Here is a 26,989-nt window from a genome sequence, read left to right on the forward strand (position 1 = left end):
TCGTATCTTGTTAACATCGATTATTTATGAACATGTAGATACGCATAGAACACATGGTCTGTTTAACTAATTATAATGGTCGGTAATTATACCAGTTTTCAGCCAGCTTAAGCCCGCAGTATTAAGCGTAAGTTAATAACGTGTGATTAAATGAAAGCGCTGCTCTTAATGACTGCTTCATGGTAAACAGCTTAACGACGCGTCGTCATTTCAAAACCGACCGTGTGCAACGAGAGATCATTGCGATAACGAGTCAGCGTCTAATGATAAGCGACACATTCTTAATAAAATTTATTTCAATCGCTCCGTTTTACGCCACTCGACAACCCTGAATCGAAACGTTGCTACAGAACCGATGTAGGTTCGTTAATTCATCACGGGGTGCTGGTGGAATCTACCGCAATACGGTTATCCACTGATAAACTATAGTTGGAAAAGTCTGTGGATCGTATTTGCAATTTAGATGATAAAAGGAGTGAAAAAAACATCGTTTAATTTAAATGGAACTACGGAAGATATTGGGTATTCTTTCCGTTGTTCTCTACTTTATTTCATCGTCAACTATTTTCCTTTAAATAAACCTACAAGCTTTATACATAAATATCAACAAAAATATTTTAGAGGGCTTTCAATATAAAATTTATCAATTCTATCGCAGTATCTTCATACATGATAATACTCAGCTACAACTATCAGACGCTGCTGTTGCAATGAATGCGTTTAAGCAAGGTCATCCCTTGACACCTGGATTCTCTCCCAGCAGATCAGCAGCCTACCTCGTCGAACTCGCTCTTTCCGTCTCAGTTCCCACTAAAACATTCCTCTCCTTCATCCAACAGTCCAATCAAGACTCCTTTATCTTGAGTGCAGCGAAGAAAAAAGAAACGATCTTGGAACGGAAACGCAACCACGTGTCTCGCAACCCTTACATCAGTCGAGAAAGGCGCGTGTTGACGCGCCGCAGCGTAGCTCGCGTGCGCTAGCGCATGCGATCGATACTCTAGACCGCCGGGGTTTTCGCGTCCCCGCGCAACGTCACGATACAAGAGCCGAGCGAGACCGACTAAGGACGAGGCCGACCGAGACCGGCCGAGGTAGCGCGAGCCACGGTAGCAGCAGCCGTCGACGCGAGCACGGCCCAACCGTCACCGTCATTTCGACGTCGTGGACACTTTCTTGCCGCCGGATCGTCCACGCGGAAATTCGTTCTCGTCGCGGACCAGCCTTGTTCTATTTTAGCTTGTACCAGGCATCGTACGCGTCTTCAGCCGATCTTGCTTCCGGTAGAACGTGAGACGCGCGCGAAAAGTGATCCCCAGTGGTGTGTTCGCATTTTAACTGGAAAGGTAGCGATACGAAGACTCCGGGTCGAACAGCCGATCGAGTAAGTTTCAGGGGATGTTTTGGCCCCGTGATTTTCTTGACTTTTTATATGGTGTTCTGTCTGTATCTTTGTGCCTTTTGGACTATACCTTGTAACACAGAATGGATTGGCACCCGTTCTTCGTTGTCTCATTTATAGAATCTAATTATCTCGAAAAATAACGTTACGATACCGTTACGATACTCGGACGACGCGTCAGCGCGTCTGACTCTCGGTCTGACTCGTGACGGTCACTTTCTACTGTCACGTAACTCGTTTCTTTACGCATTAGCCTGTGAAAAGTAGAGGGAAGATCGATAGGGAAATTACAGAGACGGTTCATTAGAGTATCTTCTGTAGAGAAATAAAGGGAACGGCCGAGTGGCCTGTGGCGTGTCTGACCAGAGACAAGCCGCAACCCCTTTAGGTCGTAGCGCAGCTGAGCTCGACCGGGCGCGACCCACAACCCTACATTCGCGGTCTGCGGCGTGACCTAACCTCAACTTACCCCACCTTGTGTGAGCTTCGTTGCCACCCTCTCTCCTTCGAAAGGCTGGAACGCCAGGGAGGACTTTACGCACTGGTTTATCGTCTGATTTTACGGCAGTTCGCGCGTCGATTCTCTTCGCACCGCTACGTTCTCTTCCGTGTTTCGACAAGGGTGCACAAGGTTCCCGTAGGTCGGAGACACGTCACTTTCTGCGCTAGCCTCTCAAGGTAACGGTTCAGAGCAGCCATAACTTCCGAATGGTCGAGTCTGACCTTGGCAGAGAGGAGTTCCGTGTTATCACTATCATCGGTCCGGCGTCTTCCGGCGGTGACGCGTTAATTAATGATCATCGATTTAACGAATCGAGGCTGACCTTGCTATTGTTCCAACCATCACCGTGCTAACAGTTTGATCGAGTTTGTGGTAGTTTGCGAGAAACTTTACGACATTGTTGATTGACTTAACGTTTAATCGTGTTGCAAAAAAAAATTATTTCTTGACTAGTGTGGATACTTTTCATTGAATTTTTCTATATGATATTATTTAATATACAAGTAAGAAAATATCGAAGAAAATTTTATATTCAAATCTAATGATAATCTTTGTGTAATATTTAAATGAGGTTGTATTCAAGTTTGAATGAAATTTCCATTGTTGCGGAAGTAATAATTAGTCCACCCAGGCAAGAAATGTAAACCTCTAGCGAAACATTGATTAGAGCACACAACAGAACAATAGAGGAACACGTGTCATTGTGTCAAAATAGCTTGGCTCACTAAATTTAAATTGAATTATCCGTCGCGACGTATGGTAACGGTGTGAAAATTGAATTTACTTCTTACGTAGTTACGATAGCGTTATATCATATAACAAAGTCTGTGGAATCTTTCGGGTTCCTTTATCGAATAGTCTCTTCGTGTGCGTGCGTGTGTGTGTGTTTGTATGTAAAAACATATCCACGGATATTTTCCTACGACGAGCTATTACAACCATTAATCTGTTCCATCAACCTTTGACCGATATACATACAATGTAGCGTAAACGTATCATCGTTACAACTTCTTAACTAGTTCAAATAAAATTACATTCTCTACACCCGCTATAACTTGAGCAAAAAGAGCAGAAACCAACCAAATATAATTTCCTGAAATCCATTCGTGACATTCACTAACGATAGTCAAATCCCAAGTAAGAAAGCAAATCTATCAAAAATCTCGGAGCTTCAATCACATTTGAATGGATCGTGCTAACCCTTCACTCTCTGTTTACAGGCACTCGAAGCGTTTCGCCAAACGCGTCACCTTCAGCCGCCACTCTCTCGCTACATCCGCTGATCCATCGTCGTTCTGTCACCACTAGTCGCTCAGATTCCGTTTCAGAGAAGACAAACTCAGCGAAAACGACAACCTACTAAAATCGAGCCGAAGGGAAGAAGCTAAAAAGAAAAATAAAACCGAGAAAAGAAAAGAAACTAGAAGTGAAGAGAAGAAATATAAGAGAAAATATAAGAGAAGAAGAGGGTGGTGCGTAGTGGAAGCAGAAGAGTTAGGTCGTGAGGGGTCCAAGAAGCGTAGCGTTTGGGTGTGATGTGGCGGAGCCCCCCGGGGGGCCGCGGGGGCAGGAGGTTCGAGGCAGATCGGTCGTGAGGGCCCCAGGCACGGCTCGGTTGCCCCGCGGCGAGGTCGCCGGAGGGGCGGAGGAGGATATAGGATGGTGTGACCTCCTGCGTTATCCCGCCCGACGCGGAGGTGGTGTTGGAGGTGGCGGTGGCGGTGGTGGAGGAGGTGGCGGTGGAGCCGAGCAGCTGCTGCTCGACTCGCAGGAGGAGGAGCCGACGGCGATGTCGAGGCAGCTTCGCGGTGAACGGGACCACGTGAGCCGTTGCGACCTCCGAGAACGCGACCTCCGAGAACGCGACCTCCGAGAACGCGACCTCCGCGACTTTCGGGACCTACGCGATATCAGGGACCCTCGGGACCTTAGGGACTTTCGAGACATCCGGGACATTAGGGACGACAGGGACGACACGGAGAGGAGTCGGGACGATTACCTGGATTACGATCATCATCCTACCGCTGCGTCTACCTCGGCACTCACTAACAATCCGGTAAGTTAATTATTTCTGCGAGTTGTGCCTTGGAATTGAGAGAAAAATGAATTTTATTTGCTTTTAGAAGCGAAGTATTGAAAGTCGTACGACATTTTGCTTTGTTCTTATTAGAATAGGGTGACTTGGACAATAGAATGAATAGTATAAATTGAGGGAATTTAGAATGGTAGCTTTGGTAAGATAAGAGTTCACTAGCATGGTCATTGTGGTAGGTTCGAAGAAACTAGAAAGGAAAGGACCACTTTAGACGGAGGTCAAGGTTTTTGATATCACTGTTGCTTGGATGGTGATAAGCAGTGGGTATCATTATTACAGGAGTAGACTTGGAGGGGCTTGTGTGTACGAGGCGTGGAAGGGATGAAGTATTCTAGTTTGTATCAAGGTCAAGGTTTTTGGTGGAATTTCGTAAGAAAGGTACGGAGCCTTTCGGGGTAGTTTGGTGTTCTGATTCTGGAAACTCGAATTGAATAATTCTCTTAAGAATCATTTTCCTACAAAATAAATAATTTTTTTTATATTCAACGAATATAACAATGGGTTCCATATATTTTTAATAAAGTTTAACACGAGTTAAGAACGCGAGTAATCTGCATGCCATCTGTGTACACTGTACACGTACAACGAGGAGAACGTCGATGCCGAGTAATTCGAACACTCGAGCTTATCTATTATCGCCGTGGGGACGAAAAGTGTTTGACTTTCTGTTATCTTTCACCACCGATATCGAAATTTTTCCGAAATTTAGAAACTTTCAATGAAATATCTTTAGAGGCACTATGTACAATCCCGAGTGTTCAAACTTACTTATACACAGTTATGGGAAACATGCATCAGAACGCTGGAAGCTGTTCGTCGTGTCATTGAAATTTACGTTTATTGAATCCCTCGACGACGTTTCTATCCACCTTTATGTCTTTCGAATACACGGGGTGTGATGGATGTTGTACAACGTGACGTCACGTAGGAAAATTTCAGGAAGCAACATCAACGGATATAAACTGCATTATATAAAATTACACGAAACACACGGAACGCCGTAAAAAGGAAGATAGTCGCGACATTCGTCTGCAAATATTTCTCTTTAATATTTCGTCCAGGTATTGCGTAACGTTGCGCTACACTATGCTCGCACACCTTTCCCCCGGCCATACCAGCTTTCCATCAACCTCGGTGCTCGTCGATCGAAACGAATTCTATTTTCCATGCTACGATTACCGACTGTTAATCTCGTTATAATTTATACCATCGGTACGGGTACCTTGCGCGTGACTTGCGTAATATCATATAATCTATAATATATGTAAATCGAATGTTAATCGTAAATCTGTCGAACGTTAGATCCGCGTCAATTTATCATCTAGAGACTAATACGAAAAAGAAGAGGAAATATTATACTTTTAACGCGTCGAAGGAAGAATTCCAGAAAACTAGTTCACCGAGAATGGAGAGGAGGGAAAGTCACCTAATTTATTCCGGCTGTGGTGGTTCAACCCAGAAAGAATTGTGAATGCGACAAGAACGAAGAAGCCAGAGTAAGAAAATGAAAGATGGACGGTATGGTCTGATCAAAGCTCGTCACATCTCGGCCTGTTTCACATCGTCCCTGATATCCAACGCTATTCCAGTGACCAGGCTCTTCATTTAGCGCTTCTGCATCTTTCATACAGGGAAGCAACTATAGCTAGGGGTACAAGCGACCACCGCAGCATCGTTGATGCCCCTCATTTGCAGCTGTATTCAGCTGGGTTTGGCTTGCCTTTCTCAGCGACGCCGCTTCCACACCTTCTCTCTCTTTTCTTCTCTTTCTCTCATTCGACGGTCAGAAGTGCTAATGAGGCAGACACGAGATGATGGGGTGGAAAATGGAATCGAGCCTCTTTGGAAGGTTCGTTATTAACCTAGTCTTTCTCACAGTTTTTCTTTACGTCTCCTCTCCCCCACTGCGCTCTCTCTCACATCTCTCTGTCTGTCTCTCTCTCTCTCTTTCTCTGTGTTCTGCTCTGAATCGTCGATGGAAACGGATGTGATGCGTAAGAAACAGGAAACTGGGCCATGTTTTGTTCGCCAAGCTCGATCCCCAAAGATTGTAATAATGTTACGCACCGTGAAGAGACCGATTACGATAAAACCAAGTTATTCTCGTTTAGAAGAGCGGCCACGAAAGTTTTTAATTATTCCACGTCGTGTGTTTCCAATCGAACCAAGTTCCGCAGGCGTGTGCTTTTTAACCTGGAAGATTGTTTGGTCGCGTGATTGTGGCAAAAGTTTAGTTCGGTTCCCTCGGCTGAAAGTTTCGTTGGAAGAAGTTTTTAGTTCCTCGTACTACTTCAACTACATAATTTCTCGATAATTCAACGAGTTTTGTCGCGGCAGCGGTAATATATATTTGCAGAGTCTCGCGTTTATTCGCTACGACGCGTCGTGATGATGCAAGAAAATCAACTTGAACGCTCCACTCTGATTTATTCGTTCGCTTTCTATTCGATATGCAAATCGGTTTACAGCACGCTCGTTACACGCGCCGTGCGAACGAGTTCTTTCAAAGACAGTATATTCGTTTTCGCGTATACACTCAGGTTCATTGACATTTGCGAAACACCGAAACGAATTGTATTTGCATACAGCACTGGCTCAACGATATTAAAACGTTCACGCGTAATTTGTGCGTCATTTCCTTTTTTCTACTGTCAGGCAACGTGATATCGAGCTTCTTTAATCGACATCTTTACGCGTGTTTCGATATCAATCACGAGCGTGTTTATCACCGGCCAACCCTTCACTTATCTCGATCGCGTACCCACCGTTCGCGCACGCTTTATAATCGCGTACACCTATAATCATGCAAATAACGGAGCACGCATTAAAGTGCAACTATATTACTATCGACCGTGATAATCGCGCGAACTTAATCGGAACTTTCCGGTGCCTGTCGTACTGTGTACTGCCAATTATCGATCGTTTTTCAATGCCACAACGTAAAGCACCTACGCGAACCTTAAACGATTGATCATCGTTCATCGCGACATCACAGTGGATCGACTCGTGGAAAGTGAAAATCACTCGATGGTAACGCGACTGGGATTATACATGCGCGTAAACTTTGCTTGGATAATTGGACCAGATAAAATCGTAACCTGGTAACCGATCAATTTAATAGAGTCATTCCGAAATTTCATAGCTGTCTGCCCACGCGTACGTTGGAGCATTCGTGCTGCGAATGCAAATGATATTTTGCATATTTATGAAACCTACGTTTCGATATGGCTCATATTAGAGATACTCTCTCGGTTTATTCCACAGATATATGTTTTCCACACGAATATCTTTAGTTTCGTGTACCGATAGAATTACTGAGGTTTAAACCACGAGACTCTCGTCAGACACTTCAGGATGAAAAAAATGGATAATGCGAGGAGAAAATAAATCTTTATCTGTATACAATAGAAGTCCGTTTTTATGAAAGCCATTTATTTAGACGAAATTTCAATTGAAGCGCAACTAAGTGAAGTTGTATTGAAACTCTTGTTATACGAAATAAAAAATCCTGTTTTTATTGTATGAACTGCAATTATATGAATTTCTCGTTATCCAGATATATGGATCTTATTGTAATTTACTAGAAATCTTTTATATCGTCGATAATGCACCTTTGTATATTTATAAAATTTCTAAAGAATTATTTATTATTATTTCTATGATAATCTCATTCTGACGATAAAATCAATTTGATCATTGTGATAGTTTTAATGGTAATAAAATGTACTTGTCAAATTGCTTATGGCGTGTGCTTACGATTTTTATAAAGGATGAACAATTTCTAAGTGCTCGAATAAGTTTACCAGAATGATTTAGCATCCTTTAATTTTGAAAGTACTTAATAGCCAAGATGTCACGATCAAAATCACGAGAACAAGTCGGTATAGAGAATCTCGACCGGAGCGAGATTCAAGATGTCTGATCTCGGTGTACAAACCGTGAAATCGGTTAAGTTTCGTGGCGGGATGTTTCAATCTAAGTTATAAGGAGCATGACTGCGATGATCCTCGCTTAACCCAAATCCGTGGCAGGATATATCCGGTCGTTTCGAATATCCCGGGCCGCGCGACAGGAAAAGCAAAAATGAAAGCTTCTATTCGTCACAGAATCGAGTCGGGAAATTGCCGATGCTGTTGGGCAGAAATACTCGACCATCTTGCTCAAAATACACTTTACCATCTGTTTTCCCACTTGAGCTATTGACGTTCTGATGTAAAATGTTTCTTTACTTTTCTATCATAATATTGGAGAACATACTTCTAAAATATGATACAATTTTCATAAAAAGCTCTCAAGTATAAGAAAATGTAGAAAAATTCAGATGATACACTTTTAAAATGGAGTACAATTTTGATAAAAGATTTCTAAGATATTGCTTAGAAATTTCAATACTAAGAAAAGGTTGAAAGAATGTCGCGAGATGCGCGTGTAACGTGTGGAACAACTTTTATAAAACACATCACTAAAAAAAAATCCAGTAGAAATTAGAAGATGGATTTTTCAAGTATGTTTACAGTTTTTATAAAAAGTTGCGAGGATTTTATTTGGGAATTCCAATCATAAAAAAGGCTGAGGAGAAATCGTTATACGTATTTCCAAAAAAAGGAACACTTTCTTTTTAATTTCAAGAATATTTCGAAATTTCAATCGTAATACTAGTCATGGAAAGATCGGAGAATGCACGTCTGCGTAAAGTAGAGTTACAATTCCTCTAGGAGGTACCACGAGTATGCTTAAAAATTGCAGGAATGTCAACTGCTTTTCATGCTCGTTACACGGAAACGGCGCAAATCGTTCCCATGAACATTTTCCTCGGTCGTAAATGTTAAAACAGGCATATCTGTGCGACTTGTGCGTCATTTCCACGGCTAAGCAGTAATACGCAAAGTCGCTTGTATTACGATATAAAAAGCACATATGTATAACTCTTCGCGCTTTGTCATTAAACTCGCATGAAACTGAAAACCATTAAGGCGGGAGAAAAACGTTTCCTTCCATCTCTCGATGCTGGAAAAATGAAAAACGCTCCTTGGTAACGGAGAGGTGTACGCTGGGTCTCAAGCATCAAGAACGTGACACCGACCACCTGAAACGTCGGCTACGCCCACGTGTGCCTACGGAGCAAGTTCACCGATCAGCAGATCTCATCTCCGCGAACGGTGGGATCGATTATCGTGCGCCAGATAGTCCCCGAAGTGCGTCACACGCTAAAAGATTCAGAAGCACCGGGCACATAAATAGCTTCTGCTTGACCGGGCCGAGTGTGCAGTGTGCAGGCTGCATCGATCTAACTGCATCATTCGACGCAACGAAGCACGTACCGGACGCGTAAACTGGAAAATAGCGGCTTTGGGGCCCGATAGATATATTTTTCTCTCTAAAAAAACACTTGGCTAAAAACTATACGCCATATAGGGTGATAAATGCATGCCGATACTTTACGGTGTGAATCTATACGTTGAATGATTGTTATGCGACGTCTTTGATCTTTACGTCAAAACGCGTCTTTCAATTTTTATTTTCAAGTTTCATTCGTAAAACAGTAATACGCAACTATGATACTGACTGTTTGAAATTCTGTCCGGTTCGTATCGATCGATATCCTTTGCGAAGTTTAGATAATGTCATATATACTTCAGCTATTTATACAGTTAGTACTAAGGTGTATAGTAAAGTTTACCGAGGCACGAAGCACCGAAGACACTTTTCAACATTTTCTTTGATGATCTACAGCTTGAAAACTGGGATACGTAAGATATATGACTATGTAACACTCTCTGCTTACTTCAATGTGTAGATTGGACGCTCTGAAATATTGACATGCATTTATAGATCACCCAGTATGGTAAAATGACGATCGATACAGAGAGAAGAGTAAAGACGTCTCCTTGCCTATATATCTTTGTATGTTCGTATACATATAAGAAGCGGTACAGACACATACGTGTACATAAACACACACATCGATCCGTGGACTTCTTCGGGCTAGTGGGTCTCCGATGGTTGGTTGCTTGGAGTCTCCAGACCCGGTTCCATCGAATATAGGTCAGTGTACAAGCTGGCAGGAGCAAAAGAGCAGCTCAGACTTTTAGCCGTGAGCGCGGCAAACGATCGTCCTGCGTCGGAGCGAGCTAGAGCGTGTGCTTGTCTGAAGGAGTCTGCTAACGGCCAAACGGGTTTGCACGCCCGTGTTCCCTTCCTTCCTCCTTTTTTCCCCCGTTTCCTTTCCACCGAGAAAGGATTCCTCCTTCAGGCGTGTTTCTTTCTCTCTTGCTCCCTCTTTATCTCTTAGTGTACGGCGCGGAGCGAGAAGGGCTATCCCGGACCGATTCACTGTCGAAATTATTGTTAATGGACCACTCGCGGTGTGCGTATACATATATCGGTCTGGTGAACCGGTCGCTTCTTTTTCGGACCGCAGGAATCCGTATAATGTATCCGCGGGGCCGAGCGTCTTTCGCGTTTAGTAATTAAACGTTCCTTTGTCTCGCCCTTGATCTTGTTTCGTCCACGCCATTTTTTCGCCTGGATACCGTTCCGCGGTATCAAATGACGGTCAGATGGTTTTTCAGTTACGATACGAGGCTTTGTAATCACCGATCGACTTTTTCTTCTTGAAACGAATTGCTTTCTTTTCTTTCATCGATCACAAAGAACAAAATAAGAGAACGAATAAGTCTTCTTGGAACAAACGGTAACTCGAAATTTTCCGTACTCGACTGTTTCATAATGCAACAAAAGAGCTCGAGATCGCCTGGAGATCGTGGCGATAAAAAATTCAGCGACAAATTCAGTGGTTCTACCTCGCGAGAAGAAAGAGAAGAATGGAGAAACGAAAAATGGAATGAGCGTGGAATGGAGTGAACGTGGAGTGGAAAGAAAGAAGGATAAAAAGGAGGAGGCAAAGCAATATAGAGCCGCGGGACGTGATCGGGAGGCAAGTCCCGGGGGCCTTTGTTGTCCTAGGCTGGTAGAGGCTTTGGTCCGCTTCTAGACTGTGTTTTGTTACAGCACGCCATACTTACACTCTTTCTTTCCTTCCTACATCGCGCCGCTCCTTAAACACGTTTCTAAGCGAGCATCCCCGAGTCTTGCGCTCCTCTCCGCTTCGTCCTTCGCCGTCTTTTCGCCCTTTCGTTTGTTCGCACGCAGACAAGCGTGCAGGCAACAGCGTGAAGCCGCTAATATAGAAGCAGACAGGCGCGACTGCCTCGTGAGGAGGAGACCCCGAGCGCAAATCGTCGTCGGCGACGATGACTGCTTATGCTCGGAGCGTGTACACCTGCGGAATTAGTCGCAAAAGGAAAAAAAGACGTAGACTCAGACGACTGTTGGTTCGGAGCCGCGTGCCTCCGAAATTGCAGAATTATTATCCTTCTCGGAAAAGAGCCAACGAATGTCGCCAGCTCGTATCGAGAAATTGGAAGAGGAAACGCGAAGAAGGAGGCCAAAGAAAGAAACGAAATGAGAAAGAAACGACGAGCGTAGACGGATGAAGAGCGACCGTGTTCAAGGAGATTTCTCGAGAACTTTGTGACTTCCCTTTCCTGATCGCTCTCTTCGACCAACGAGGAAAAGAAGAGAGGAACACGAGCAAGGTCTCGTGCATCCCTCTCTTTCTTTGCACCTGATCGAGACGAGCCCCTTCAGCCCGCTTAATTGGAAAGATCCACGAAGATCGAGCATTGTTTGCGGACACGAGTCGCGTGAAACACGCGAACCAAGTATTTCTACGCTAGAAGCCGGCTGATATTCGAGACTCATGGTCCGTTGAATCGTAGTTCGAGAACGTAATAGAAGTTAACGCCCTGGGTACACTCGATAACACCGGCGAGCGATCTTGGAATAATTATCGGAGGGCAGGTGGCGCGACACGCGAATTTGGAGTTTCCGGTCTGCCTGCAATGCCATCCGGCTGAACACGGAATAATACCTGCGACACCGTCACCACCGCTGCAAATGTAATTCCTATGTTGAGGATACGTCGATTTGGATATAATTGAATGGATGTCTTGAATAATATCGAGATTATTGTCCTTGTTTCAATACGGTCGATCGAATTAACAGCACGCACTAAAACATTTCACTTTTCCATCATAAACGATAAATTGTTGTTGACTGTTCAAATGATTCCAGTTATTTCTGGCTGTTCAAGCGATTAAATACGTAGACAATTGCGTCAAATTAATTTGCTATTGCACCATGCTACAAAGAAATTCGTCATAGAATTTCTTTCATCGAAGAGCTCCGAATACGAGAGAAAATGTCTGGAACGAATCACTGTGTATCCGCCTATTATACGAGGTCACGTTAAAATCTTGAAGACGCGTTCATTTACAATTATTAGATTTATGTTTCTCGCAAAACGAAACAAGTTCGCTTGAAAAAAAACTTTTTTGAACAACGAATATTCCGGAACGTAATTGTTCGTACCTCTCGGTTCATCACGAAATGTAAGAAATTTCGATGGAATCTAATTCGATAGTTAGAAACTAATTTCAGAACAGGAAGAACAATGAAAGTACTTACTTCTCGAAGACAAGAGGAGTGTGAAATCTTGTTTATCTTGAAAATCAAGGCTGAACATCTAGAGAACGTGTATTACTTGGCTAGAAAGATGGTTTATTATCGCAGAAGCCATTACTTCTATTCTGGTCTGTGTTTATAGCAACCAGAAGTAGGAAACTTACTCGAGACGATGTTTTCGAGCTGTCCGTTACCGTAGGAAAATTTCAGTGCTCATTTTCTCGAAAACGAATCATTAGAAGGAACAAGTATATTCCGTACTCTCCTATTTTCCGTCCTCCCCCCTGTTTCTCAGACGTATTATTTAAAGCTTCGCGATCGTTTCCTCGTTCGCCAGGCTCAAAGATAGAACTCGTACGATAAATCCGCCGTCACGATTCACTGAACTTCCGTTTGCTCCTTGCGCCGGCCGATAAATCATTGCTCGTGCTTCGGTTTGGATTATTGGCGGATTGGTTGCACAACGAATTCTTTCTTCTTTCCCTCTAGGTCGCCAGGTTTCTGTAAGGAACAAACGTTACAATTATGTATGTCAGATATCATCAGGGAAATAAATCTCGTGCAGAGTTCGGAAAAAAACAAGGAACAATAGAATGGCGAAAGGTTGAAGATTAATTAACTCGTCGAACGTCCCTCTTATCCATACTTCAGCAATACATAACTCGTTAAAACCTAGCAATTATCATGGCGAACGTGTCCAGGTTTCAAAGTGGCATCCAGAGCAGAGATGGTCAGATTTTGTAGGTGAGAGCGGTCGTAAGTAACGCATAAATAAAACATGATCTCTCGCGGTTGCGTGATACGCCACAGCGAGTCTGGCGTGCAATAACAAATCAGAAAACGTGGAGAAGAAAAAAGATGAAGACGAGCGGAGAAAAATGACGAGACCAGAAGAAAGAAAAAAGTTTTTCGCTGGCGAGAATCTACCCGGTAGAAGAACCAACCCGATAGACAAAGATATAAAGAGTGGGAGAGGATCCTTGTAAAGTGAGAGGAAGAAGGACGAGGCATCCGGGGGATCCTTACGTAAAATATCGCGCGGCTATCCGCAGGACGGTCGGCCGAATATTATTTCGCCTCGTAAAGATCCTGATGAGCGTCGGACCAGGATTATTTAATGACGCGTGTATCTCCACGTCGGTGCACGGAGCTCGTCCATGCCAGGTATAAAGGTATAAAGGATAAGTAGGGTGAGAGTCGTTCAGAGACGGGGGAGAGTATGGCGAGTCCTGGCAGGTATGTGAGTGCTGTGTCCGAGTACGTCCACCAATACAACAATCGAACGTAGCACAACACAAGTCTGGCAACTCTGGTGAGATTTACGCGTGTATGAGTGGGTGGAGAATCGTAGATGCACGCAGCATAGTTGGACGACGAAGCCTTCGAGATCTTCAGGACTTGAAGCTCGCGGCAAATGACAGGGGATCAGGAGGGCTAACTCTCTGCCCCCTCTCTACCCGCCACAACATCGATACCGAAGTATTCCTCGAGAAGTCTCTCTTTCCATACGGTGTATCCATCTTCTCTCTGTTCTCCTCCAACGCGGACAGTCCTTTCTCAGGTAAATCGAAACAGGTACCAGCATCACCGACGTTTTGACCAATACCAAGAGACCAACTAAGATCCTTTTGCCGAACGTCGATGCACGAAGAATGGAGATGGAGGGGGAGAGAGAGGGAGAGAGAGACAGAGAGAGACAGAGAGAGAAATCAGGATGGATGAGGGGGCGTTTTTCGGTTCCACCCGCTCGAACGTCGATTTTTAGCGTGTGTTTACCGCTCATAGACGCAACGTACCTTACCTGTGCTAAAAATATATTCGTACACGCAGAAGGAAGAATTCTTTCTACCTGTACGAAAACATTTTCTCACGACGAGTCCGGGATTGTTCGTTTATTAGCGCGATATTCATAGTTGAATCCCATTTTTAGGTCAGGGCTCGGAATGACAGGAATCGGATTTTTTATTTGATAGAGTAGCACTTTCGAGTAATTATATGGCGGAGGAATATAAATTACAACCGGTACTTATAAAGTCCGGCGATTGTAAAATCATTTCTATCCTGGCTTAGTACCTTTTATTCGGTACGTTGTTAAAACTTTTCGTTCTATTTTATGATACATTAATGGTACAATTCTGTCATCTTTGACGAATTTATCGCGATCGTTTGTATCGAGATACCAAGATGCTCGTTACTCGTTATAGGAGAACATAGCTGATGTATCGATGGCGAGCTCGTGGATCCGGAAAGACTGGCTTATTTATAGACGATGGGGTTCGAATTACTTCACCTGTCCGGCACAGTTCTTGTTAAACTCGTTGCGCCCGACTTACAAAGCTCTGCTCGGTTCGCTTTCGAACGAGAAGAAGAAAGACTCTCTAAGGCCCGCGCTGTACCTCGCTCCAAGATTCCACGAGCACTTTATCATAGAAAATCTTGGTTCTCTTCTTTACTCGTAGTTGAGAACGCAAGGGAACACTGCTACCTGAAGTGTCCAGAGATGTAGGATCTTCGGAAGAATCTCTCTCGGAGAAAAGAGAAACGTTCGAGATGAACATTAGTGACACTTCATTAAGATAATTCCGACGAATTCTCGTTTCTATTCTTCTCCTATTGCCCCCTACTATTTTTGAAATGATGGAAGTTCAATGTATAACAAAGACGAATGACTTTAAGCTCGGACAATCTGCGATTGATATACGCGTTTTCTCAAAATCTTCTCGTCTTAGATCGATTCTTAAACAAACAATCACTCACATGCATGATTTCGTTCGCCGTGAGACGAGGAAATACGTAACGAAATAACGTCAAGTAAATTTAAGAGCAATGGAAAGTATTCTTTGCTACTTATACGTACCGAAGGCAAACCAAGTTCCACTATATTTTATGAATTTTCAACCTATTTTATTATACAAAAAATTGCATATTTTGTAGCTTTCTTTCAACTCGGACGAGAATGTGAGTGTATTTATTGAATTCGTTAACGAGTAGATAATATCAGTTTGCAGTCCAAACGGAAGCAGAAATCCGTCGGAACCACGTAACGAGCATTATCGTGCGGCTAGATCCTTCTAGATTCTAGGACAGGTTTCGCTAATCTAATTCATTTCGTGGAACAGATTATCCGTCTACGTGTATGTACGTTCACCGTTCTATCCGTCTAACTGAAACGCAGCTGTGTATAGTTTGATGAGGATGCCTGGCATGATAATTATTAATCGTTCCACGGTTACGATGGGAGGGTGTTGCTTCGCGAAAAGAAGAGTGAAATGGGCAGAGAATGGCGTGAGTTAACGGAAGGTGGGAGACGAGGTGTACGCTGTGCACGAAAATTGGTCGGTGACTAGCGGACGAGACGGATAGCTCGCGAGCAATTTGGCGGCTGGTAACGAAGGGCCTGCGAAAACAAAGGATCGTCCTCGCTCCGGCCAATTGTTGCATTATTCATGCGTTTCTAGCAAGAAGCGGTCGTAAGCCATGCCCAGCCCCGGGACTTCTCTTCTCTCCCCTTTTCTCGCCCCTTCTCTCTCTTTCTCTTTCACTTTTTTTCTCATGAAACCACAATTCCTTTTTTTTTCTCTTTTCTGCCTTCGAAAATTCATTTTGTTCCCGTTGGCTGCTTTAGACGCACCATTAATGCGCCAGCAGCGTACGGTGAGGGCTACCTCCATTACGAACTCGAGACTAGAAGACCTTCGAGCTGGAAACTAGTTCCCTTCCTTGTCCCAGAGGATTGTGTCAAAAATTTAACTGGGATACCTACCAGGCTGTATCGAGCCTTTATCGAGGTTCTATGTATCGAATATACGAGGGAAAAGAAAGAATCCTTCGTGATGTTCTACGGGGTAGTCGGATGTTAACATCATTAACATCTTCAGGATACTTTTATGAAGATCATTTTGTAGTTACTTAATTCGTTCAACTCTTTCATTGGCATTATTCTTCTTATCGTAAAAACACTGTTAATATACTCAACATTGTACTTCGATATTTCCAGTTAATTAACAAATGTACTTGTTTTCGATGAAACTAATCTGAAATTTTAGAACATTACGTCTCCTTTACAGATGCGTGAACAAATGTATCTCTATTATTATGGATTAACGAAAAGCAATTTTTCTCACAAATTCACCAAAAATTCGATATTGACTTTATTATAGGCTTTTAACAAAATGAACTCGGGTAAAATTCTGTTAGCTTAGAAAACTCTTTAGCCCAAGATCTGTTAAAGCGAAGGAAATTTCTGTTAAAATATTTCTGAGTGGCACCAATTTCCAGGTAATAACCCTGTCACTTCGGAAACCTTTGTAATTAAAGATCCATCAAGGTAAAGTAAATTTCTATTAATACTTCCATATTACTGGTGTCGAGCTAATAATAAAATTAGAAGGCCAACGGTTCGATATACGGAACAGCAACCAGGGAAATGATTCGAAACTTCCAATAATCCGAGAATTCTAGAGTTAATGTACTTTGCCCCTTCTCGAATACGATCGCGTTCAGTACCTTCTTCTGAAAAACTTTATGTTCCCAGTTCACACGCGTCCAAAGCGGACCGCGTCGGAATGAAATCACTCGTTCTTTGGGTTCATTTAGGCCGGTTAAATTAATTAATAAGGCTGATCTGTTTCTTGTGCACCGGTTGCTGGTCTCTAAGCCGGGTTTTGCGTTACTAGAAGCCTTTGACGATGCGGTACGATAAATATGTAGCAGCGTCTCGTCCTTTTCCTCCGCATTCCTGGCCCCGGTTTCGTGCCACCCTCTTCCCAGAAACCGCGACTTCGAAACGCAAGCGTACTATGACAAAAAGAGCGATCCTGTCCGTTCGTCGCGGTATTTCGATCGCCTAGAATCGAGAAAAAGAGAGAGAGACAAAGAGAGAAAGAGAGAGAAGGAGAATCCTGGTTAAGCGGCTTTCATTGCGGCAATAAGAATTCCAGAGGGTCGTTAAGCTCGCTGAAATCCGCGATATAACTTTCTAGGAACTTCTAGGAATCGGTGGAGGACGCCCGAGTTGCGCGTTCTGTGAAAGAGAACGCGAACTCCCGCAAAAAAAAAAAAAATGAGACTTCTTCGCTCGAGGAATGGTTCAAAGGATTATTGAAGCTCATGATGATTTTCGCTAGCTGGAATTGGAAATGGTCTGCTGGAATTCAAGTAAATTAAATGTTGGGTTTGTTGGAGATAAGGGAGACACACTGAAAGTTTTAGGGGATTGCCGATGGCAGTCTGCTATTCTAGAATCTATCAAGAAAACGAGTCTTCTTCGTTCGAAGATTGAGCTAGAGAATTATTGACAATTTTCACCATGCTCGTCGACTGGAAAAATTAGAATCCTCGAAAGAAATTGGATGAGAGATTTTGGGATCGATGGTAGTTTATTATTTTAGTATCCATCAAGCGTGAAAAGACTAGAGAAGGCACGGTTTCTTCAAAGCTGTTTAACCTCGAATCGCAGACGCGAGCTCATTCCACTCGAGCTCGCTCGAAAAATCAACGATTCCACATGGAATTCAGCCAAACGCCAAACATTTGAATTCCACCACGAAGAAGCTTCGATATCGATTATCCTGCGAATGCTGGCCTCCATTCTCCTCCACTTCCACCTTATTCTACTTGAAAGGAGTCGCGCCGCGACATAATTCTCGAATCTCTCTTATTCCACTTCCAGTACCCTGACGTTAGAACTCGCCCGAAAGGGTGGGGAAAAGATCGAGATTATTTAACGTAGCTAAGTTAGCTCGAGATAATTCCTTCGTAGCACGAGCACCGATAAAACCGTAATTTACTGTTGCCCGGTGTTCGCAGATTATGTAATTTCTACTCGTTGGCGCGCGAGCCATCCACGAAGCGATATACGGACTAGAAGAATGATTCTATAAATTGCCGTGGTATCTTTATTGCCTCAGCGCGTACTCGATCCAACCGATCTCTTTTCTTTCTGTATCTCTTCCTCTGTACTCTTCTCGCGAGTCACGATTCCGCGAGATCGAGGAGCGAAGAGAACGTCGTTTAAATTCTACCGCGTTAGATGGCGATGGATTTAGGCTAACTGAATATCTGGAAGTCGTGGCTCGAGAAAGAGAGAAGAGGCCAGGCTCCCGTGGCGAGACATTTGGCGATTTAAAAGGTTACTCCTCGTCGTTGTAAATAGTTTTCGTCTCCGCCTCTCGTTTAAGTAGCGCAAAAACATCGAGACAGTGTTTCTTCGTTACCTTAAAGCCTCGGTCGGTACGAAACAGCAGGACGCTTGGCGATAGGGACGGGAAGGAAGGAAAGGGGAACGGTATATATCCAGGTTAATAAAGAATTTATGCTCCTCGTTATCGGCATGATTTTCTACGAATGAACGTTGATTAACTGGCCGGCGTAAAAAGCTAGAAAACCAGATAGCCCGGCAACGCGCAGAAACCGATTAAACGAATTCATGAATAAATTGAGAGAACCCGACGCACCTGCCTCCTTCTCTCTACTCCTGCACCTTCCATCTTGAAAGAAACGTATCGTCGTCAGTCTTGCCATGGCGAATTCGTTGATAATATGTTAGATTCGTAAAATATGAATTAATATTTAATGCAAATCACTGGCGTGAGAATAAAAGTCAGCCGTATGCGTTCGTTTCCGCGACTCGCGCGTCTTTTTGGAAACTGCGTGATTATACTGATTTTGAACTGATACGCGTTGTTATTTTTACTAAACGGATATGCACGATTATTTTTGATTAGAGAAACTCGCATAAATTATATAAGCCGAGGAACATAAATTTAGGAGAAAAAAAAAGATCTAAAAGTAGAGAAAATTTTCAACATGGAGGAAAAGAGAAACGGGAAGGAATAGACTCGCTGAGCACGTTTGTATAGCGACTGCTGTTGATTTTGAGACGTGTTTCTAAACACATGTGTAGCACTCATGGTCTATTGCATTCTGAAGGGGCGTGTTGCGGATCTCGGTATCCTGCAGCACATTGACGCCATGACTATCTCTTTTTCTTTTCTCTAACGAATTTATTCCATATGGAAAGCACCATTGCGTGTTTTAGAGTGTAGACAGTTCGCATGAGAGATCCGTATCTTTGCGAGGTCGACGATCCATATCAAGTATTTATCGGATTTCACTCCTTCGTTTCCATTTCTTCAATTCCAATTTTAAAGGTGCATAATTTTGTTAACCAAAGACAAAGTTTGAACTCTCGTAAGCAAAACGAAGATGAAGTATCGTTAACAAGGATCGGAAAAACGATTTGGAAGATTTGTATGTCAAGTATCTCTTGAATATTGATATGCATTAAAATTGAGCTGAAAAGTTATTCGAACTGGTATTCGATGAGAATTAATTGCGAGACACCCGGTACACGCAGGCTGTGGAGCAATGCGTGAACTGTGGTCGACGAAGAAACGATTCACGGGACTGGATTCGCCGGGCGGGGGCCGTTAATGAAGATAAAAATCTAATTAGCTGGCCATAAACGAACACCGGGAATTTTTAAGGTCGTCCAGCCGACATGTAGCCAGGCGCAAATTCATGAGCTTCCTCTACGAGCTCCATGGTAAAGAGGATCTCTTTCGACGCTGACGTCACGCGGGTGAGAATGCGGTCAGTCCGGATGGGACCCCACGATAGTCCTAGGTGTACGCCAGTTGAAGATGCGATTAAAACATTCGTCGCAACGAGCAGGAAAATTTTTATATCGCGCTCCTTGCGATGCAACAGCCGCCAACTTTAAGGAAAGTTCCGCTAAGGATCTTATCGAGTATAATTTGTACAGGGAAGCAAATTAAAAAATTTGTAGATTAGGGTATTTTGGGGGATTTGAAGATTTCGATATTTGGCGATTTAGGACTTTAAAAGTTTGAAAAGTTGAACATTCGCAATTTAAAATACGTTAATTTGGTTTTGTTCGCACTCATTAGCCAAGGACAAGGAAGCTTAGAAATTCATGTGATGTGTACGAATTTTTTTCCTTTTTTTATTTAATTTATACTTTACAATTCGTAATTTATACTTTTACAATTTGTCCAGCTGGACATTTGGTACGAGTTGTCGAACATTTTAACGTAGAGAAAATCTCGTATCCTCCCCGAAAAACTCCGAATTCCTTATGCCAGTTTAGGTATGGCCCTACCCTCGCCAAGAAATTTTACCCAAAGAAAATACCGAACCGTTGCCGAGAAACTCTAAATATTTTACGTTAGTTCAGATATCGACTCACCCTCGCCAGAAAATTTCAGAATTTAAAAATTCCAGTCTACAAACATTCTCTATCATCTTACGCCGTATTATAATCCACGTCTAAATACCAATTCATCAGCCTTCAACGTTCGCCCATATCCAGCGTCTAATAAACTTTAGAAGCGAACGCTATAAGCGAATCGTAGCCGCTCGAATGAATATTAACCAGTCGAACGGGAGGGGAATGAAAAAGACAGAAACGTTTAGGAAACGATCATCGGCATTTTTCTCCGTCGTTTCTTCCGGCATGTAAAGAATCTTAATTCCAAAAGGGGAACACACGGTTAAAGTGGCTTTAGGGACGCCCTTGTCGGACCTTATTAAGTACTTAGAGAGTATAAGGGACTTCTTGCTACCCAGGTCCCTGTTTAACCGTGCTCGAATTACCTTCTGTTACTATGCTGTGGCTGTCGGCCGAGTGTACGAGAAAAAACCGAGGAAAAGAAGGAGAGACAATCGCCTTATCCAAATTAACAGGCGGAAATACAAGCAGCAGCATTATTTCGTGTCTCGCCGTTATATTCGAGCACCAGCTCTCTCGACCAGGTGTCGATGCATCGCGTGAACTACCAAGACTATATTTCTATGGAACACATGCGGGAAACGTTGTTTCGCGGTTCAACCGAATTCGTAATAACCAAACTTTCGTTTTACTTGAAACATCCAGGTATAACTTTGATCCGAAGAAAGAACAAGTGTTGTTAGGGGAAGAATCCGTTCCTGAACTGGCCATCTTGTAAAGTAACTTTCGTTTTAAAGGATGCAGGATATAGAATATTAATTGTTGAATACAGAATGTAGGTAAAGTTTTACGTCTATCTAGCATGTGTATAAGTTAGAAGCTTAATCTTTAAGGACTCGTTCGACAACTTGGAGCGATTTTGTGATATAGTTGCTTTAGGACTTTCTTGCGCTATGACTTAACAAATAGTCATATCGGTGAGCCGATTAAGCTAGAGATTATAGATTATAAATTTTTCTCTTATAATTTCGAACTCCTAAATCAAATAGGGTAGTCGGATGATTCGTAGTTTATAAAATTCCGTTTGCTTTACTGCCAGTATTGTTACTCTTATGTGAGAGAATTTCCCAATGCTAGGTAATAAATTGTAACTCGTGACTTGTAATGTTTGTTGGATAATATTAGTTCAATTATACAAGAGATCCCAGAGAATAAAACAGCAAACATAGAGATGAGTAGCCGTCCAGTTGCCCACACTCAGGTTAAACAAGATAGGAATAATTGTGTCTTAAAATAAAATAGACGTCTCCTCTTTGTATATTCATACGAAGACAGGAATAATCAGACTCCTCGTGGAAGATAACCTCTCTAGACTAGCAGCAGACAATCCAGGAATAAATATACATTGTGAGAGCTTCACGCCATTATTACGCAACAATCCTTTCCTTGCTATCCCTCTTTTTATATATAGACAGAGCCAGGTATGCGGCGACGAAACATTACTATTTTTTAAGAGACCTTCTTTTTTTGCATCTCTCGAATCGTCTGGTCGTTCGCGCGGCCAATAAACGACTCAACCAAGTGGATCGACAGAAAAGAAAAAAAAAAAAAATTCGAGCGTCTCTGTTAAGAGATTTGTTTCTCCAAAAAATAGAGCACCATTCGCTATGTGTAGCCGGATTCTGCAGCAGCTGAACGGCTATTGGGGCGTGTTTTAACGGGGTTGCATCGGAATAATAAAGCGTGGAAGGGGTGATCAACAGCAGGCACGCGCCATTGGCTTGGAAGAACAACCCTTCATCGGTTTATCCTCGGCTTTCCAGCCCACGAACGATAATCTCGACCCCCTTCGGCGAAAGAGACGGTTTTCTCTCTGTCGTCTTCTGTACGAGCATCGACCGTTCGTTGTGTTCCTTCTGTTGCGTGTTCTCGCCACGTATGAAGGCTGCTGAACCCTTTGGTGACGTTACGGTTTCTGTGACATAATGCCTTATCGTAATTTTCCCATCCATCTTGATACACGTTGCTATTTACAAGGACGATCGAAGTGTCAGTAGAACAGAGAGAAGATCGATCGTTATGCAAATTGTTATCTTTACGCAATACCACACAGTACGACCTGCGGATATTCATGCAAATTTATAGTTTCATTCAATACAATTAATTTATATTACAAATTTATATTATTAAGTGGTTTTTTTCACCTGTTAATCGTTTCCCGTTCTTTAAACTATTTTCGTCGGAATCGTATATTTCTATCCTTAGAAAGTTTCGTAATTCTACAGAAACAAAGAAAGAATCGCAATTGATATAACGTGTTTCCTCGTTTCAACGTTATACTAGAAATTAAAATTCTCCTTTCGATTAAAACGAAGACTGGACACAGATAAAAAAAGTTCGAGGTCTGAAAGTACACTACACAGGATATTTTATATATTTCTGCATATTCTGCGTATTTTTAAATTTCCCACAAACGCGCCGAAATCTCCAATTTCATTATCGATACATAATTTACATAAAACATTCACGGAAACTCTGGAGGAATTTAAATGAATTTTCGGCGGAATATATAATGGTTACGGATACAGTAATTGGAACCGGAGGATAGAACAAAGATTCCTTGTCGGCATTTACCTCCACCAGCCAAGATGGTATACCGGTCAGGTCACCGGTTTCCTAGTTTATCCACCATAATACCTTCTCCTCCTGCACCTACATAAATCTACCGGCTCCCAATATATATACGCGCACCGCTGGACCAGACGGTAATTCCATCTTCGTGTCGTTTTTCTTTCTCGCTCCTCGCCGCCCTCCTTCCTTTGTTCTTATACCTGAACAATGGTCGAAAGCTGGCCAGGAATGAAGTTATTGGAGGATTTTTCTCCGAGATGGATTTTTACATCGATTTCTCGGTGAACATTTGCTGCTCGTAATTTCGAGGCTCTCCTTAACGACGAGAGAAAGGGATGATGGTCTCATTGGAGAACGATTCGTCTCCACTCGAATCACTTTGTCGATACGTTACGACGTTTTATTGCTGGTGACGTTAATCGAGCCTTACGTATTCCCTTTATATATTGGCAACCTTCCACGTATACTCGCATGGACATGTTTCGTCCATGAGCGAACACGACGAATGAATCATCCTCCTGACAAGACCAGACACGTGATTCTCTCATTATCTTGAGGCATCGTTACCATATATTAGGCTGATGCATATGAAATGTTGTCTCTGCCGGGTTTGAATTTGACGGCCCATTAAATTTTGTCCTAACGTCAATTATTAAGCATATTACGGAAGAATGTATTAGGCGCAAATGACGTATATTCAATGCGAGGAAGACTTATAATAGAATTGTGAGAAGCTTATTATTGACCGTCATGAATAATTGGAATTTGTCTCGCTGGTTGAAACGTTCTGTCTATCACTTCTTTTATTTTAGAAAATACATTGAAATATTTCCAATTTCTCGTGTTTTCCATGCTAAATAAGCAAAACTATATTCTATAGTTTATTACCTACATAAATGTAACATTTGGGTAATGTTAGACATCTTTTATTCCATCTACACGATTTTTTAACGCGTAAATCATTCGACAGGCTTGTCGCAAAAATGTTTCCATTCTAAGAAACTAATAATCCCGGAATAACGGAATTAATCATCGGAGAAGTGGACGGAGTAACAGGAAAATTACTTTATTCAAATGGAATATATTTCGAAGAAGCTACGCGTGACTACAGTTTCATTGGAAGAAAGCTAGTTTCACTTGCATCATCCTAATAATAACGAATAGCGTTGTTCGAATCAAAATAGCTTCGAATCTTGCGGTTGCCGCCAGATTGTTCTATGGAGGATGATCCAGAGGTCTCGTAGACGCCAAAAAACGTCTGTGAATAGAAGATCTGTTTGCAAATTTGGTTTGCCGGTAGCGATGCACAAAAACTATGAAGGAAGCTAGACGAACGGAACAATAGTGCAGAGAGCTAGAGACGAATAGTAAAAGGGCAGTTCTAAGACGGTCAGACCGGTAATTTGGTCGTCCATCAGATGGCGTCTTCGTGACCAGCGAATATTATGGTTGTGTAAAAGTCTCGGTTCGAAATTTAAATTCAACTGCACAAGGCTGCGTAGTGGAACCGTAGTAAACCGTGTATAGCTGGCGGCTACTTTTCTACTAAATCGTTTTGATTATACTCATTACCCGAGGCCTCGCCACGGTATTCTTTCTTCCATTTCGAGGTTAGACAGAAGGAACCTTCGTGTTTCCATTATTCCCGGAAATCGTGGGCCAGAAATCGGCCGGATAGGTCGTACGAGTGTATCATTTTATAAGGCGGCATTCTACAATGTCTGACCATACGAATTCGAGACGAAACCACGTACCTACGTTCTTCTAATGGATTTTTGAAGTTCTTCCCTTCAAACTTGCTTTATGACTCGAAGTATGGTCGAACTAGGTTACGGTTCTAGTAAGTTTTGACGAACATGACCGAACAATTTATATTGATCCTTACGAGCAGCTACGTCATATTTCGGATGTTTAATTCGTCAGGATACCGTATCCGTTGTAATCGTGGTATTAAAAACGCCATCGTGTTTCTATTTCTGTTTGAAAGAATTCTTGATGCTTTAATGAGAATTCTCCGTTCTTTTTTTTTTCATTAGACGTGTTAGAAACATTCTGCAGTAAAATTATATCATAATCGAAGGGAATGCTGCAATAACGAGACAGCAATCTGAATAAACTAACAAAAACTAAATCAAAATCAATTTATTCGTAGCGTATTCGTGAGTATGAGTGTGAAGGCAACATAAGAGCAGAGGTTGAGGAGCAAAAAACTGTCTAGTAATTTACACCCGGTGAAATAGAGGAACATCGAAATCGTAAATCATAATCCTCGCAGATTCTTTAAAGGCTCGTGAACGTCAGCCACGAAGGATCAAATCGCGCGGTTAGAGATATTAATGGCTCCAATTCTCTGTGTCGTAATTGTAAAACAGCCTCGCTCGGAGCCGGACTATTAGGCCGAGCTTGTCGCTCGTTGCTTTTATATCATTTTTGTACGCGATATAAGAGAGAAACAGGGCCACTATTTCCACGTAATATCGTTTAGTAGCTTTACAAGGTAGATAAGATAAAGTCTCTGGTTCGAATAATGAGCTCGTATCTCTGCTCGACAACGACAGCCCGAAACGTCAATAATCGTTGTCGAGATTGTTAAAGGAATAGAGAAAGAGAGAAAGACGAAGCAATTAAAATGCAACCTCAAAGACAGGGGGAGAAAAAAAGAGGAGGGAAGGAATGTCCTTCGCACAGATAGCACGTAATTTGTCGCAGAAATGCTTGATCGTACAAATCGTGTCGCCGGAAACGCGCTATCGAGTAAATCGAACGTTCATCCGTTTTAAACGCGCGACTGCAAGCGTTTTTGTTAACTATCAATCGAGATATCGGGCAATATCGCATGGAGGGCGATCGTTTGGCAAACAGCACGCAATAAACCGTGAACGAGACAGCATATAAAAAGGAAAGTTCCACGATTTACATATTTAATAAATGCCTGAATAAACGGACATAACGAATTATTAGTGCGAGCAAAGCGGTAAACGATACAAAGTGACACGGCCGAGTGATTTATTGACGTTTAATAAGTGAAATCTTAGTTGAACCAGCGAAAGTCTCGTTCGCGAGTGTTACATCCGCATGGATTATGGTTGGAGAAGGTGTGAACTCCTCGGAAGAGTGTCAACGAGATTCATTCACCGTTCCACGCATTGAGAAGATTTTTGGCAATTGAATGAATTGCGCTGAAAATGTTAGTTGTAGTTTTCGAGTGTCATGTTCGAAATAATAATCGTAATCTTTATTAAAACGTTGAATATCTTTTTGCTTATTAAAAGAATGCCCAGATTAGAATATAAAAATTTGAGGATCGCTACGGGTCAATGGAACCCATTGATATTTAGATAGTGAATGGATAAGGAAATGTTTTCTAACATATAATTTCAATTTCATAAAATCTTATTAAACGTTATTTCTAATTACCGGTGTGTCGTTAATTTGTATACTTTAATAAAATTCGCATATTATTACTACAAGTTGACCAAGTGTCTGGCTGCTCATGAACAACAGCGCATATAAAAATTTTCCTTGTGAAAACATGTGGACAGCGTATCACGTTGAATGGAAAACGTCTAAATATAAACATTACTTATGCGCCAGTGCAACTGTATCGCCTAGAAGGGTGTCAACGGAAACGCATTGGCGAAC

The 26,989-nt window shown here is 42.4% G+C and overlaps 1 protein-coding gene across 12 annotated transcripts in view; it reads left to right on the forward strand.

Moving 5' to 3' along the window:
* The first annotated feature begins 1,075 nt into the window (after positions 1-1,075).
* The window catches only part of LOC117216378 (voltage-dependent L-type calcium channel subunit beta-2), a 93,727-nt gene continuing 67,813 nt past the window's right edge, over positions 1,076-26,989 (forward strand). For 3 of the 12 annotated variants that reach the window (XR_004489362.1, XM_033463038.1, XM_033463044.1), the window contains exons 1-2: positions 1,078-1,384; positions 3,125-3,960. Coding sequence is in view for 10 of the 12 variants with exons in the window: in XM_033463038.1 (XP_033318929.1) it covers positions 3,694-3,960 (267 nt within the window). In the remaining 2 variants the exon portion in view is untranslated. Of the gene's footprint in view, positions 1,385-1,942; positions 2,081-3,124; positions 3,961-26,989 lie in introns of those variants that run through there. The other 9 variants (XM_033463041.1, XM_033463043.1, XM_033463046.1 and 6 more) reach the window with 6 other exon arrangements.

This window comes from Bombus bifarius, unplaced genomic scaffold (genome assembly GCF_011952205.1).
Source record: "Bombus bifarius isolate JDL3187 unplaced genomic scaffold, Bbif_JDL3187 scf7180000010271, whole genome shotgun sequence".
In the NCBI taxonomy this organism is placed as follows: domain Eukaryota; kingdom Metazoa; phylum Arthropoda; class Insecta; order Hymenoptera; family Apidae; genus Bombus; species Bombus bifarius.